Here is a 17910-nt window from a genome sequence, read left to right as displayed (position 1 = left end):
CTGTTTCATTGATATGTTTTGCCCTAGCTGATTTATTTGGTTAGCCAAATCTGAAACACTCGATGTGTTCTTTAAAGCGGGTTTTAAAATTTCTTCCTGTTTGGCAAATATAATATTTGTTGCAATGACTGCATGTAATTTTATAAATTCCTGTTCTGTTAAGTTTCTCTGTAGGATGTGAGATGTCATGTATCAGTTTCTTTTTTAAGTAATTGTTGGTAGCAAAGGTGATTCTGATGTCTGGTTTTTTTAAACAGTTTGGATATTTTGCCTGATACGACACCTAAATATGGTAACATTATATACTTGTCTTTTTGGATGTTGTGTAAGGAAGCTGTGACACATTGTTTGTTGTCATTTTTGGTTGTTCGTTGTGAAAGTGTGTCTTTTTCATGTCTGTGATAGCCGTTATTATGTGCAATGTATTTGATAGTGCCTTGTAGTCGGCAGCTCTGTTTAAAAAGGATCTGAATGCAGCTTGTTTATGTGAGTTGGGATGTGTGGAAGATTTATTAATAACTCTGTCTTTGTATGTTGTTTTTTTTTTTCTGTACACATTGATATTTAGGGTTTGGTCTGTGTTAGTTATTGTCATGTCTAGAAAACTAATTTTGTTATCTTTTTCATGCTGTTTGGAGAACTGGATGTTATTGTGTAAATTATTAAAGTTGTTTAATAGAGTTTCTATTTCATCAGTTCCACTGTATACAATGAATGTGTCTTCAACATATCTGCAGTAGTGTACAATTTTCTGGGTCATTATGTCTTTGTTACTGAGAAGTTTATTTTCAAGGTGGTAAATGAAAATTTCTGCAATGATTCCACTTGGAAGACTTCCCATTGCTAGGCCTATACCTCGTTTGTACAATAATATTGTAACTGGTGCTCAAATTTTAATGTATTTTGCCAACCTACATCTGTAATATTGTAACAAGACGTACAGAAGACATTGTAAACATCTGACACCACAAAGATCGACAGATCGATCGTCAAATCGAAACCACCTGTATTTTGACTGCCATCTTGCCCAGTGAACTTCATATTTGTTTTTGTGATTGTATTTCCAAGTTACTGGTACGTTTTTGAAAATTTGTGAACAGTGATCAAGAAAGCCAAGAGAGCCACAGAAATGGAAATACCCCAGCTTATCACAACGAGACTGCCACACCATAAGAACAAAGTGAGTAACTGTTACAAAGCATTTTCACGCAAACATCAGCCGCAAACATCAGCCGCAAACATCAGCCGCAAACATCAGTCGCAAACATCAGTCCAGCTTACAAAGTAACATCGTCTCTTACTAGGTTTCATCTTCTTCCACAGGATAACCTCAGCATTTATGAAAAGTCTGTTTAACATCTGCATGATCCTATTGTGAAATTGTTTTTGTAATGCCATATAGCCTGATGATGAGGTATACCCTCAAAACATATTGCACAATAATTAAATAATACATTAGTTAACAAAGTTTGTGACTGGTAGCGGTATTTAAAAACCTTTACATGTATTTTGAGATAGTCACAGTAGAAAAATAGTCAAAATGGCTTCAAATTCTCAGCTCTAGCTGGTCATCAAGATGTAGTCAGGTTCCAACACAATCAATAGCCCTTCATGTTATCCCAAGCAACACACAATAGAACATTATATGACAATTTTCAATAGATTGGAAATAATTCCCCTGCATGCTGAATAAGAAACTACAAGAACCAAACACAATTAAACTAATAACTCATAACAATGAGTATAGATTTGCCATCATCAATAAGCTTCACAGCAACAATAAAAACAAATACAGTAACCAAAATAGCTCTACATTTACAACAAACACCACTTTAGATCAGTTACATCACCCACCCCTTTCTGTGAAATATGTTTGCGTGTCATTCAATGGTAAGGCGTCATACAAAACTGAAACTTGGCTACACTAAAATATGCAGATTAGTTTCTCCACAAATAACACAATGAAAGATAAACCAACTTGTAGCTTAAGTTAAAAAAATAAGTACACAACAAATCTGGTATTTATTAACTGAACTGTTCTGTGTGCACTAATTTTATATTGACTAAACTGGTAAGAGTATCAATGTAATGTCAAGAGGATACATGCATGTACTCAGGATAAGCAACTTAAACTAATCAACTTTTCCTGATCACACAGTCCAACACACAGAATAGCATTAAAGGAAAACTTAGAAATACTACATTTTGCTTAGAAATCGGTATAGAGGAATTTGTTGGAAGAAATAGAAATTAAAAGCCACATTCAAAATAGAAAAAACTATGCAAACACTGCTGCTCTCAGTCGTTAAGGTGGAGACTGTCGGCCACTACTTTGTCAGTCGTAAGAAGTAATGCCTCGAATTTAGTACTCTCGGCACTGTGGATCGAGCAATATTGAATTCCCTAAGGGTTTCTGAAATGGAATGCTCCGTGCACTTAGCTCGAACTACCATTCCACATTCAAAGTCTGTTAATTCTCATCATTGGAAGCCTTTTCACAAGAATCAACTGAATGCAAACGACAGCTCTTCCAATGCACTGCCCTTTTGTACCTCGTGTGTGTGATACTACCACCGTCTATATACAGGGTGATACACGAAGGCATGCAAATATTTGAATATGTTATTCTACAATGGAAAAAAAAGAAAGAAAGAAAGGGTCATATAATCTTAGGTCTGCAAATGTTTAGTTACAGAGTTGGCACTAATAAAAGATTCTGCCTGAAATTTAGCGACTTCGTTGATATGAAGCCCTCGTAAAACTGTATGACGTTAAAGTAAAGCACAATTTCCATTTATTTTGTTGTTATTGATCTGATGAATGTAATATAACATGTCCCAGGCATGTATCTGCAGTAGTTTTCCAGAACATCCAGCAAAATTTTTAATTTATTAACTACTTTGCCCAAATTTTTTTTTTTTTTTTTTTTTTTAATTCCATACAATTGCACAAAGTTTTTAACAGAAGTTGTAGAGAATTTAATTTTGGAAAAATGATGGTAATAACGAATACCATAGTACACGTGAATTCATGTTAAACTGGAGAAAACAAAGTTCAGTGTTAAGGAAGATGTACAGTGTACATACAATTTCACAATACATTCACAATAAATGTTCATATTAGCAAAGTTACTAAATTTTAGACAAAATCTTTTATTAGCTGTAACTCCGTAACTAAGCATTAGGGGACCTATATTTATGTGAAACTTTTTCTTTAGATTTACTTGTAGAATAACGTATTAAAATATTTGTATATCGTCGGGAATCACAATGCGTGTGCATATCGCTATCCCACAACTTTTGTCACATCAGTGAATATCAGTATCATTAATTCCCCCTCGCCCAAGTTTAAACTGTTCAACTACTCTTGGTTTCATAACTATGGATAGTGAAAATCTTACAACTGATATTTTCCTCTTCTAGCATATACAGTAGAAACTATCAGTCATGATCATTGTGTGATCAATACCTGAAAAAAAAAACCTCATTTTCAAAGCAGCGGCATTAGCTTCAGCCACTATAGAATGCAAAGAAATAACTAAAACATCCATTCCTGTGGTCAGTGTGAGGATGACCATACTTTCCTTAAAATCTCATTCTGGAAACATCCTCCAGGCTGTGGCTAAGCCATGTCTCCGCTATATCCTTTCTTTCAAGAGTGCTAGTTCTGCAAGGTTCGCAGGAGAGCTTCTGTAAAGTTTGGAAGGTAGGAGATGAGATACTGGCAGAAGTAAAGCTGTGAGTACCGGGCGTGAGTCGTGCTTCGGTAGCTCAGATGGTAGAGCACTTGCCCGCGAAAGGCAAAGGTCCCGAGTTCGAGTCTCGGTCGGACACACAGTTTTAATCTGACAGGAAGTTTCATTAGTTCTCTAATTTAATTGTATAAGTAAATGATAAATAAGTCATTTTTTAGACTTTTCGGGCACTTATGAAACCATTTTTTTGTTTACAAAACAATATTTTTGTAAGTTACCAGTACAAGAGTTTTTGGATGACTATGTCTCAGCAAAACAACAGTTGTGACTGACAGTTGCTTCCAAAGAATAGATCACAATTTCATTACATATCAACGCTAACAAACATGCATTTTTGAGAATTTTTGGACATTATCATTGTCCAGTGCATAATCTAATTTCTAGTAAATCAGAGTTTGAGATTTAGTTACTGTAGCAGACATTCTAATTAAAATATTGTATTACATAGTTTTCCTTTAAAAAAGGAGTACATATTATCTACATTTAATTGTAAATAAACTGCATTTTCTGGTTTCGTAATAACTATAACCAACCTCAAAAAGTTTTAGGAACTAAGTAATTTATACCACAGGTTTTTCTGTTGCATTATCAGAATTCTTATTTTGTGTATTTGTTACAATTCTTATAGGAAATTAGTAATTTTTTCAGCTTGACAAATGCAAAAAAAATAAAAAAATCAGCAGTAGTCCAATGCAAAAGGAAACGGGTCTATTAATTGTCAGCAGTTCAAATGTACACTGAATGATGGTACCCATTAGGGAAACGGTAGCAAGGGACAAGAAAGGACACTAGATGCACTCAGGTGTATGCCTGGAGGCCTCACTCAACATATTAAAGCGGCTATTCTGGCAGCCACTGATGGATCTGGGTGCAACCAACTGCAGATTGTGGCACATGCTGGAACAAATGATGCCCGCCATCTGGGCTCTGAGATCATTACTGGGTCATTCTAGTGAAGTTAAGAAGCTCACAATTTGCAGCATTGCCCCAGAGCTGATTGTGGCCCTTTGGTTCAGAGTCCAGTGGATAGATGGCACCACAGACTTTGAAAGTTCTATGACAAGCTAGGCTGTGACTTTCTGGATGTGCACCATAGGGTTGAGAACTATCAGGTGTGCGCTACGTATCAAAGCCTCTGCTCCCCACATAGCTGATTGTGTGTCAGGTGCACACAAGTGGTTTTTAGATAAGCCAACTCTCCATACAATCCAGATAATGACAGCTGTAGGAAATCCACAAGTACAAGTGTAAGATCGAAAGACGTACCTCCCAAAGGTAAGAGTATTAAAATCCTGGTGGTGAACTGTTGAAGCGTTCACAACGAAGTGCCAGAGCTAAGTGTGCTCCTTAAAAGCAGTGAAGTTCGCGTAATACTAGGCACAAAAAGTGGGCTAAAACCTGAAATTGATAGCAGTGAGATTTTTGGGGAAAATTTAAGTGTATATCAAAAGAGTAGGCTTATGTGAAATGGTCGTGGTAGGTTTGTCGCAGTAGACAAGAAACTCAAATAAACCGAGATACAAAATTGTTTAACCATTATCTACCAAACTGTGGTTGGTTTCACAACCATGGATAGTGAAAATCTTACAACTGATATTTTTCTCTTCTAGCATACACAGTAGAAACTGTCAGTCATGATCATTGTGTGATAAATACCTGAAAAAACTCATTTTCAAATCAGTGGCATTAGCTTCAGTCACTATAGAATGCAAAGAAATAACTAAAAAATTCATTCCTGTGGTCAATGTGAGGATGACAGTACTTTCCTTACAAAGACACAGTTTTCTTGAAGGAACACTTGTAAAGCAGCTCATTCACATATTTGTAGTGAACTGTGGTTATGCATCAAACCTGCAAGTTTTCACATAAAACACTCACTTTTGTGGAACACTCCAGACAGCGGATCCATAATTCGAGGCCGTAAGGCTGGAAATGATGCTCCAGCTATGCAAACAAGCCCCCAGCTTTCAAGCCCTTTGACTACTCTGCTCGTTACCTTTTTCTTGAGAAGGGTTCTCTGTTATTTCTCTTGCATATATTTAGGTGAAGACTCAATATTCAAAATATTTTAAGTTTATATTTCAGTTTTAGCACTTGGTGGCTGGGCTTTGTCCTTCTGTAAAATATGCACTGAGTTGTTAGTCACCAGTACAAAAGAAAGTGCACAAATAATGGATGTTGAAACAAGTTTGTTTGTTGGCCATCATCAACAGCAAGCACAGATATGTTATTTTGTTTTGAAAATAAAACTGTCTTTTCTTGCAGCACTATAATTTATTTCTCCCCGACAGGTTTCACTTTTTTTCACTCTAAGGCATCTTCAGTGGGGTCTAGACCAATACAGTTTCATTTTGATATGGGTTATTTTTAGATTAACTAACAGTTCACATCACTTTTTTTATATGCAAATAAGTAATTACTTATATCTAAAAACAAAGATGATGTGACTTACCAAACGAAAGCGCTGGCACGTCGATAGACACACAAACAAACACAAATATACACACAAAATTCTAGCTTTCGCAACCAACGGTTGCTTCGTCAGGAAAGAGGGAAGGAGAGGGAAAGACGAAAGGATGTGGGTTTTAAAGGAGAGGGTAAGGAGTCATTCCAATCCTGGGAGCGGAAAGCCTTACCTTAGGGGGAAAAAAGGACGGGTATACACTCGCCCGCACACACACACACACACACACACACACACACACACACATCCATCCACACATATACAGACACAAGAAGACATATTAAAAGGCAAAGAGTTTGGGCAGAGATGTCAGTCGAGGCGGAAGTGCAGAGGCAAAGATGTTGTTGAATGACAGGTGAGGTATGAGTGGCGGCAACTTGAAATTAGCGGAGATTGAGGCCTGGTGGAAAACGGGAAGAGAGGATATATTGAAGAGCAAGTTCCCATCTCCGGAGTTCAGAAGGGTTGGTGTTAGTGAGAAGTATCCAGATAATCCGGACGGTGTAACACTGTGCCAAGATGTGCTGGCCGTGCACCAAGGCATGTTTAGCCACAGGGTGATCCTCATTACCAACAAACACTGTCTGCCTGTGTCCATTCATGCGAATGGACAGTTTGTTGCTGGTCATTCCCACATAGAATGCGTCACAGTGTAGGCAGGTCAGTTGGTAAATCACGTGGGTGCTTTCACACGTGGCTCTGCCTTTGATCGTGTACACCTTCTGGGTTACAGGACTGGAGTAGGTGGTGGTGGGAGGGTGCATGGGACAGGTTTTACACCGGGGGTGGTTACAAGGGTAGGAGCCAGAGGGCAGGGAAGAAGGTTTGGGGATTTCATAGGGATGAACTAAGAGGTTACGAAGGTTAGGTGGACGGCGGAAAGACACTTGGTGGAGTGGGGAGGATTTCATGAAGGATGGATCTCATTTCAGGGCAGGATTTGAGGAAGTCGTATCCCTGCTGGAGAGCCACATTCAGAGTCTGATCCAGTTCCAGAAAGTATCCTGTCACAAGTGGGGCACTTTTGTGGTTGTTCTGTGGGAGTTTCTGGGTTTGAGAGGATGAGGAAGTGGCTCTGGTTATTTGCTTCTGTACCAGGTCAGGAGGATAGTTGCGGGATGCAAAAGCTGTTGTCAGGTTGTTGGTGTAATGGTTCAGGGATTCCGGACTGGAGCAGATTCGTTTGCCACGAAGATCTAGGCTGTAGGGAAGGGACCGTTTGATGTGGAATGGGTGGCAGCTGTCATAATGGAGGTACTGTTGCTTGTTGGTGGGTTTGATGTGGACGGACGTGTGAAGCTGGCCATCGGACAGGTGGAGGTCAACGTCAAGGAAACTGGCATGGGATTTGGAGTAGGACCAGGTGAATCTGATGGAACCAAAGGATCTGAGGTTGGAGAGGAAATTCTGGAGTTCTTCTTCACTGTGAGTCCAGATCATGAAGATGTCATCAATAAATCTATACCAAACTTTGGGTTGGCAGGCAAACTTACAGTTTGTTGGCACCTGAATTTCCTCTCACCTGGTCTGGAGGTCGCACTACTACTTTATCTACAAAACATAAGAACATTTTTATATTCTGAACTTTTCTTCACACTGTTCATCACGTTTACTTTTATTTTCATAGTGCACAATCACTATTTTGGACTTAATAATATTGTGAGTTCATTATGTGTTTCTACTGTGTTGTTTATTTACTCACAAGTTGCTAACCTAACAAAGTATATGTTGAAAACTAATGTCTATTCATGATGTGTGTGTGTGTGTGTGTGTGTGTGTGTGTGTGTGCACGCAACGTGGCATGGGGAGTGTTGAGAGGGGGGAGGTGTGTTTGTGATTTGAGCTGTAGAGTTAATAATATCACCCAACACCTTTTCACTCACTTGACCGTGGACCCCTCCACATAACATTTAAATCAAAACTCAAACCAGATGATCACCAAAGCTTTCAATCACTCTCTAACAGCTATTACATTCATATTCAATACTCGACAACTCAAACCACCAACAACACTCCCCCCTCCCTCCCCCCCCCTCCCCCCACCCCCGCCCTGCACCCACACAACCAAGCGCGTGCACGCTCACTCTTACACACACACACACACACACACACACACACACACACACACACACACACAGATATAAACCTCATGAATAGACATAAGTTTTCAACATGTACTTTGTTAGCTTGGCAATTTGTGGGTAAACAAACCACACAGGAGGAAGCACATAATGAACTCACAATATTTACATCTTTAAATACATAGTTTTGGAACAAATATTTACAACTAGTGGCAAAAGACTAATAGTGCACCACAAAAATTAAGGTAAACATACTGAAAAGTGTGAAGACAAAGTTTGGAATATATAAATGAGCTTATGTTTCAGAAATGTTACCTCCAGACCAGATGAGAGGTAACGCAGATGCCAACAAACTGTAAGTAATTACTTATTTACATAAAAATGCAATGTGAATCGTTTGATAATATAAAAATAACACATATAAAAAACTACACTGTTCTAGACCTCACTGAAGATGCCTTACAGTGAAAAAAGACGAAATGCATCTGGGAGAAATAAATTACAGTGCAGACAGCGGTTTTACTTAAAATACATATAAAGATATCGCATTAATCACATCTCGATTTCTATGTAATGTCACAATTCCGTATCAAGCAGATTCTATAAAGGATACTAGTCAACTTCATATTTGTCTGGCAAGGACAGTTACAATCGGGACAGTTTGTTGGAAACTGTAGAACTTCTCCTTGCAGATCCTCCAAAGTGTGTTCTCCTTCTCTTAGAGGTTTCAAAACTCCTGGTTCATCACCACCACTCTCTTCGATCTCAGTATGCTCATAGATGCCCAAGGAATGGTCTTGTTCTTTTGTTCGATTGAAATATGTAACGGTAACACCAGTATCCCTGTGTGGTGCATTAGGATTTTCTATGAACATATTCCCACTTATGTCAACAAAAATCTGAAATGCAAGAATTCAAATCTTGACTATCAAAGGGTTTTATTTATTTATTTTAAGTGACATCAAATTAAGCCTTGTCAAACATTTCACTTTTATTGGTTAAATATAGTAGTAAAGTTCTGGTAGAATTTAAATACTTTAGAAGTAAAGGTGACTGCTCATCGAATAACAAAAGCATTGAGTCTTCAAGAAACACATGTAAAAGAAAAAGAAAACTTGCTAGCTTTCAGAATAAATAAAATAAAGCATTTAGTTTTCAAGAGAGCAATGTGTGATGACTTTAATGACTACCACAGCAGAATACAGTCGAGCGATCTTTCACAGAACCCAAAGAAATTCTGGTCATATGTAAAAGCTGTTAGTGGCACCAAAGTTGGTATCCAGTCCCTAGCAAATGAGACAGGAACTGAAATTGAGCGTAGCAAAGCAAAAGCTTAAATGCATAACTCCATTTTCAAATGTTCCTTTACAAAAGGAAACTCAGAAGAATTGGCCCAGTTCAATCCTTGTACCACTGAAAAGATGAATGAAATAAGCATTAGTGTCAGTGGTGTTGACAAACAGCTGAAATCATTAAAACTGAACAAAGCTCCATGCCCCAAAGGGATTCCTGTCATATTCTGTACTGAATTTGCAGCTGAGAGGCCCCTCCCCTCTTCGAACTACAATCTATTGTAAATCCCTCAAAGAAAAAATGGTGCCCTGTTCTCTAATACCATTGACATCAATGTGTTGTACAATCTTAGAACATATTCTGAGCTCAACCATAATGAGGTATCTTGAACAGAATGACCTCCTCAATGCCAACCAGAACGGATTTCGAAAACATCGATCATGTGAAACAACCTAATTCATTTTTCTCACACAACATACTGAAAGCTTTGGGTCAAGGCAATCAGGTAGATGCAGTATTTCTTGATTTCCAAAAATCATTTGACTCAGTACCACACCTATGCTTTTGTCAAAAATACAATCATGTGGGGGTATCACATGAAATTTGTGACTGGACTGAGGACTTTTGGTAGGGAGGACAAAGCATGTTATCTTGGTCAGACGTAGAAGTGACTTCAGGTGAACACCAGGGAAGTACGTTGGGACCCTTGCTGTTCATGTTGTATGTTAATGACCTTGCAGGCAATATTAATAGTAACCTCAGACTTTTTCAGATGATGCAGTTATCTATAATGAAGTACTATCTGAAAGGAGAACCATAAATATTCAGTCAGATCTTGATAAGATTTCAAAATGGTGCAAAAATTTGCAACTTGCTCTAAATGTTCAGAAATGTAAAATTATGCACTTCACAAAACAAAAAAGATTGTAACCTACATCTATAATATCGATGAGCCAGTGTTGGAATTGGCCTACTCATACAAGAACCTGCGTGTAACACTTTGCAGGGATATGAAATAATCAGGTTCAGTCGCGGGTAAAGCAGGTGGTAGAATTCAGTTTATTGGTAGAATACTGGGGAAGTACGGACAGTTTACTAAAGAGATTGCTTACAAATCACTCTTGAGACCCATCCTAGAATATTGTTCAAGTGTGTGGGACCTATACCAGATACGCCTAATGGGGGAATACTGAACATATACAGAGAATGGCAGCATGAATGGTCTCAGGTTTGTTTAATCCATGGCAGAGTGCCACAGAGATATTTAAGGAACTGAAACGGCAGACTCCTGAAGATGGACGTAAACTATCCCGAGAAAATATTAACAAAGTTTCAAGAACTGTCTTCAAATGATTGCTCTAGGTATGTACTACAACTGTCTATGTATCACACACACAGGGATCGTGAAGATAAGATTAGAATAACTACCACACACACACACACACACACACACACACACACACACACAGAGGCATTCAAACAATCATTCATTCTTCCCGCAGTCCATATGTGAATGGAACAGGAAAAAATCCTAATAACTGGTACAATGGGACGTACTCTCTGCCATGCACCTCACAGTGGTTTACAGAGTACAGATGTACATTCAGATGTAGAAATAAATCCTACCCCTAACTCCCCCCCCCCCCCCCACCACCACCACCACCACCACCACAGGCACACGCGCCACACACTCTCTCTCTCTCTCTCTCTCACACACACACACACACACACACACACACACACACACACACACACACACACACATTGTGTGTGTCTGTCGACGACTTGACACTTCCGTTATTCGGTGAGTGGTCTCCTTTACTCTTAAATAATATACATTTTTATTGGTGATTAGCTTTTCTAAATTTTTCTTCATCTTTAGAAAAGCATGTCACATTACACATCAAAACAACTAATTTATAGTGACATGGCTAAAGTTTTGAATTCTGTTCAAATAATGACAAGTCACTAAAGCATAAAAATTTTATAGTAATCAATAACGATTATGTGAGAACTACAAAAACATACCAACCATAGAAAAAGGCATTTTCATCTCCTTTAAATCTTTCAACTTTGATATGAACTGCTCTATTTTTTCTGCAGCTTCTGGATTTTCTTCACGCCTCTGTGGTTGATCTTGTTTTAACCCATTTATACTTCTGTCAATTATACCTTCGACAGTTGTTATTTCTGAAATTTGTACATATCAATATTAGTCAGAGCCATTTAAAGACTTTAACAATAATAAAGTGTGTCCCAAATGCAAGGATTCATTTTCATGAAGTTATTTGTATAATCGATTCTTCTTTCACAGGTCTTTAACAGTCTCTCCATAGAAGAAAGGATAGCCATTGTTTCCTGGAAACTTGGTGGCAAAACATTTGATGTCACCCTTCTTGTCAATGAATTCTGATAAAAAGGAGGTGTGCTTCATGAGGAATGTCCTGGACAACCATCAACACACAAAAATGTAGTCTGGAGCACTGACAAGGCCACTGAGAAGAGCCCACACACTTCCGTTCATTGGCTGGGGAGTGAGCTGGTCATTCTACAAGCCAATGTCTGGTGTATTCTTTCTTTTTTTTGCTACAGGAGACAGCGTGTCACATCTAGCTAATGTGTCACCCAGAGGAGGAGATTATTCCACTCGTATGGAAATGTATGCTGACCTTTTGGAGGATGTGGAAAATGAAAACCTGTTAAATAAGCTCCTCTGCTCAGACGAGCCATATTCACATACATGGTTTTGTCAACCAACACAACTGCCAGATGTAGGCTGACAACAATCTTCATGAGGTGCAAGAAAGAGAGGGAAACACCTCAAAACTGAAAGTATGGCTAGGGATGAGTAAGGCTAAGATTTATGGTCTATTCTATCTATGCTGAGCAAATGATAAGAGGAACCAGGTAGCTCGACATGCTTGAACTTTTCCTGGAACCACAATTTAAGACTGATGGAATTCTAAATTTTGTTGTGTACCTGCAAGCCAAGTCTCCTCCCATTTTTTCTCATTGTTTGATGTTACCTTGCCCATATGATCGTTGGATGCTGGATCACTAGAGTTTCACTGTAAAAGTGGGCTCCAAAGTCACCTTACCTTACCCACTTATAAGACTACTTCATCTGGGTTACACAGAGTTCAACATGTGCACAGTTAGAATCAGTATCCTCCATCAGTCGTGTGACTGGATTGTGGAAGCAGTTAACAGCATCACACGTGATCAATTACAGAATGTGTTTGGGCTGCGACAGAAAGACAGTCACTCTGTATTGAGATGTCGGCTGGCCACATTGAACTTAAATTATTTCTTATACCTCATAAGTGTCCTTGCTGTATAGATCTATGTTTTTATATTAATCACGTTTCATGAAAATTAATCGTTACTTCAGTTACCCTGTATATGCGCCATGTTTAGATATGGCTAGAATCTAGGGAAATGAAGCACAGAGGCCACCACACACCTCAAGATCATGGCATGACAAGTGAGAATGAATTGTAAAACTATCACATACTGATATTTGTTGCTGAAGTATACATTTCTTTATTCATTGTTTAGTCCGGCAAATGTTTATACAAAGCTAAGGCAAGTACATATGATATAAAATTAGATATTAGTGGGAGAGAGAAGTTCACCAGCTTTTATATGGTGTTTGCAGAGATAGTTAACAAGTAAATCTCTCTCTCTCTCTCTCTCTCTCTCTCTCTCTCTCTCTCTCTCTCTCTCTCTCAAATGTCAAAAAATCCAAATTATTGAAAATTAATAACTTAAATAAATAAAATTAGTTTGTCTACACTTGGAGACTTCACTTGCTTATTACATACTGTTGTCAGTTTTACCTGTATCTAAAAACAAAGATGATGTAACTTACCAAACAAAAGCACTGGCATGTTGATAGACGCACAAACAAACACAAACATACACACAAAATTCAAGCTTTCGCAACCAACGGTTGCTTCATCAGGAAAGAGGGAAGGAGAGGGAAAGACGAAAGGATGTGGGTTTTAAGGAAGAGGATAAGGAGTCATTCCAATCCCGGGAGCCGAAAGACTTACCTTAGGGGGAAAAAAGGATAGGTATACACTCGCGCACACACACAGAATTATCCATCTGCACATACACAAACATAGACACAAGCAGAAATTTGTAAAGGCAGACATTTGTAAAAGCTTGAATTTTGTGTGCGTGTTTGTGTTTGTTTGTGTGTCTATCAACATGCCAGCACTTTCGTTTGGTAAGTTACATTATCTATATATTATAAAACATTATAAAACATACTTGTGTCCATTACTCAGTATTAAGATATATCATTCAGTTAACACCTGAAAGAATCATCATGTAGTACTACTTTGTCACATTCTGTTCACATCTCATTTGTTATCATAGTTTAAGACTTTATGGGTTTATTAATTTTTTTTCAAACATGTTTGTAATTACCCATCTCTGTTCATCTCTAATTTTCACAGTAATTAGCCAACAGAGTGGGTACTTCTTTTCATCACGTTGTTTCTCTCTTTGTTTTGGAGTTCCTGATGTCTTCTTAACTTTATCCATCCAGATATTATCTGCACGACAGCTGTAAAGTACTTTAAGACTCAGCCAGTTCCGCAACATTTTTGAGCACGCTAAGTGTTGCCATCGAAATTTTAACCCTCCTATAAAAATCCCTTTGACAACATACTGTCCTACCAGCTACCTCGTCGGGTCACCCCTTCCCCCACCAATTCACCTCACATGTCGCCTGCTGTGATCGACAAACACAACTGGTGATCTCCTCGGACACTAAGCTCGCCCGTTTGGAGACGTCACACAGTCTGCCAGAACTGCACCAATATTTGTGCTCGCAATGTCACAGTGCATATAGCTGAAGATGATAATGCTTAGAAAAGTCTAGAGCAGGGCTGATGATGCTTTCTGAGTCTAAGCATCAATACATTATAATTTGCATGTGTAAATTAAAGTTCACTATATAAATTGCAAGTATTTTACATCATGAATTTTCACTTCATTTTAAAATGACCTTTTTAAATGAAAATTTAGATGAGGAAACTGACAAACTAAGAGACAGGATACCTGCCCAATTAATGAAATGTGTAGTAATGGTGACACGCTACCCAGCCTTCGAAGCTAAAAGTTGCTTCATCGGGGAGGAGAGACGAATAGGTTGGAAAAGGTTAAAAAGTAGAACAGACCATTTAGACAGCAAGGTGAGAGGGACCCAGCTGTCGGGAGCTGAGGGCAATCAATGGTGAGAGGGGAGGTGTCGAAGAAAGCATGCCAGAGCTTCAGTCCAGTGATAGTAAGGACAGAGTGACAAGTAAAGAAAGGTTTGGGGCAACGGAGACAAAGAGCGCAATTACGAATTAGCATAGAAAGAAGAGTCACAATCAATGAAATAGTGGCCACCCACGGTTGCCACAGTGACAAATACTGTCTAAAAGGTGTCTGTTAAGTATCCCACAGAGATCACTACAAAACCGTGCACTGCAAATGGGGAAGGTAGCATTGACCCACACAGTATGAAACTGTCTCCACACAGTGAATTTGGCCTCAGAGCACCTGTTACGAATGATGGCACAAAAGCTCCCTTCCTCCCCGCTGGCACTGCAGTGTGCCGCTTGGGTCATCGGCAAATAAAATTTTATGTTTCGCACAGCCATTGTCACAAATACTATCTATAGATCAAAGGCACTGTATAGACCAAACTTTCGTCTAGTTTAGAGTGCCAACTTCATTTGAAAAGTATTGCATATACCCGTTACGTTCAATTATTTGCTCTATATATTCTCATCCCCCATGCCCCACAAGCAAAGGCAAAGAAACTTAACACAATGCGTGCCTGAACAATACAGATAGCTGCTTTGTAGGTACAGCTACAACAGAGGGGTTGTAGCAACCTTTTCAGCAGTTGCAGGCATAACAGTCTAGACGATGGACCAAATCTGGCTTCATAACTTTATCCACATTACTTTTCCCATGGACAAACAGCTCAACTGTACAGCTCAATGAGCAAGGCATGCTCTAGGGTAAAAAAATTCCAGGGTAAAACAGTTCACTATTCAAATCTCTGGGGAGGAACTACACAGAAGGATGTATTCATCATAAAAAAAAAAAAACAAAATAGGTTAGAGTGTGGAATATTAGATCCCCTAATCAAGTAGGTAGGGTGGAGAAATTTAAAAAGTGAAATAGATAGAGGATTAGCGAATTGAAGAGGCAGGAAGAAAAGGGCTTCCCCTCTCAAACTCTCTTGGAAAAGCTTTCTCTGTCCCCCTGTCCCCATACTCCTATTCTGGGGTGAGGAGGGAGAACATATGGGAGAGGGTGAGGAATGGAGAGGGGGGGAGGGGGGGGGGGTACATGTTCAACTTCCTTTTTGTAACCTATCCACTGCAAAACACTTCCATAACAGGTTGAAATTTTAATCCGAGAGCTATATGTAAATAGCTAGCAATAAACCACTGCATTGTCAACACACAGTGGAAAAAAAGGAATGCTCGACAAGTAACATGGCTAGGTACAAGTAAAAACCAAGCTAAAATCAAGGTAGAAAAATGCAGCAATAATAGTGCCACTAGGAGACAATGAAACATAATTATGAAAAACAATCATATTTTCTATTTTACAAGTAACTGGATAGATAAAAAAAATCTACTCACCAAGTGGTGGCAGGAGAACACACAAATAAAAGGTATTACAGGTTGCTAACTTTTGGAGCCAGTGGCTCCTTCTTCTGGCACAAGGGGTGAATGGAAAGCAAGACGGTTGAAAGAAAAGGACCGGTGAGGTTTAGGAAAAGGTGTGGAGGTCAGACAGTAAGTCTCCTCGGACTTGGGGTTCTGGGCGACTTTTCCAATCTCTACCCCTTTTTCTAAACCTCACCAGCCCTTTTCCTTCAATGCTCTTCCTTCTCCTAAAACCATTCTGCCAGAGGAAGGAGCCACTGGCTCCAGAAGCTAGCAAACTGTTATACATTTTATTGGTATGTTCTCTTGCCACTGCTCGGTGAGCAGATTTTTTATCTATCCAATTACTAATATCTTCAAAAATTGATTATTTTTATTGTTATTTTATATTTTATGTATGAAAAGGGAACAATACATGTAAAACAGAAAAAAGTCAAGAGAAATCTACAGGTTATCAAGTGGTAGTCAAAACTGGGTGAAACATTTATTTATTTAAACTCCTATGCATATTTTTATGAGTATTGAGATATGTAAACAAATTTATTAGCAGTAATGAAAACAATGACTTCAAATAGAGCTTAATACACAATAGCCAACAACTTTAGATGTAGACAAATGAGAAAAAAATAATACTAACCTCCTTTCTGTGACTGAGCTGGAATTTCAAATTCGACTTCCGGAATTTCTACCGAAGTATAATCCGACTTCACAACTTGCCGATTTAAATCTCTCTGAGTACTGATTTTCAACACAATTTTTACACCAGTTTCTGCAACTTTACCACCCGACTGAATTTCATTGTTCTGGAATCCACACTTTTCACAATCAAAGGACATTAACACGACATCCTTATAAAATGGAATTTTTGTAAGCAATAACCTTGTAATGCCCTGAAAAATTGAAAGAAAAATGTTTCAAATATTAATGGGAAAGATGCTTCTGCGGCAATGCTCAAACAAAAACCTCCAACTCCTAGCAATACTTCACACACGGAATCAATGTGATCTCATATTGCCTCAGCTTTAACTTCTGGACCCACAAATATCTCACACGCTGTTATACACAATCCAGATCACTCTGGCACATTGCTATCATTAACACGTACATCCGACACCTACAGTAAACAATATACGGTCGACGAATCTATGTGCCGTGTTACCCTGTTTCTCACTTTATTTTTGTCCTTTGATAAATGCTGTGCAATGAGTAGGATTATAGATTATGTTCAGTAGGTAACGTCATGTAGAGCAATGTAATATTTTGTGTCTGCTACTTTTTTAGATTTGGTGAAACAAGCTTAATTTCTTCCAACAAAGTGTGTAGCCTTAGTGTGATCTGTTTATATCCCCTTCAATTGCCCACGTAGTTAGTAGCATACCCAGCATTTAGTTGTTTTTATTTGGGAGTATATGATTCAATGGAAAATACAGTCAGCATCATTTACAGTCTCAGCAAAGCTGTCAAGTTGTTGGCACGAGGCACTGTGGCCCAGTGATTGAAATCCAGAAACGAATGGAATGTCCCACCATAATGTAGCGGGGGGGGCAAACAGTCTCCACAGATGTATCAAGTGTATTCTGCAAACTTGTTTGGTAGAATAAACAGAGATTTTTAGATCAAACAAAAACATAT

General features: G+C 38.6%; 1 protein-coding gene across 2 annotated transcripts in view; it reads right to left on the bottom strand.

Moving 5' to 3' along the window:
- Nucleotides 1-17910, bottom strand: part of LOC126460637 (zinc finger protein ZPR1) — a 66012-nt gene that overhangs the window by 11995 nt on the left and 36107 nt on the right. For both annotated transcript variants that reach the window (XM_050095930.1, XM_050095931.1), the window contains 3 exons: nt 16916-17168; nt 11625-11782; nt 8913-9198 (listed from right to left, as the gene is read on the bottom strand). In XM_050095930.1, coding sequence (XP_049951887.1) covers nt 8913-9198; nt 11625-11782; nt 16916-17168 — 697 coding nt within the window. The remainder of the gene's footprint in view (nt 1-8912; nt 9199-11624; nt 11783-16915; nt 17169-17910) is intronic.

Source organism: Schistocerca serialis, chromosome 1, assembly GCF_023864345.2.
Source record: "Schistocerca serialis cubense isolate TAMUIC-IGC-003099 chromosome 1, iqSchSeri2.2, whole genome shotgun sequence".
Lineage (NCBI taxonomy): Eukaryota > Metazoa > Arthropoda > Insecta > Orthoptera > Acrididae > Schistocerca > Schistocerca serialis.
Note: the sequence above shows the minus strand (reverse complement) of the source record. Positions and strands in the feature narration are given on the sequence as shown.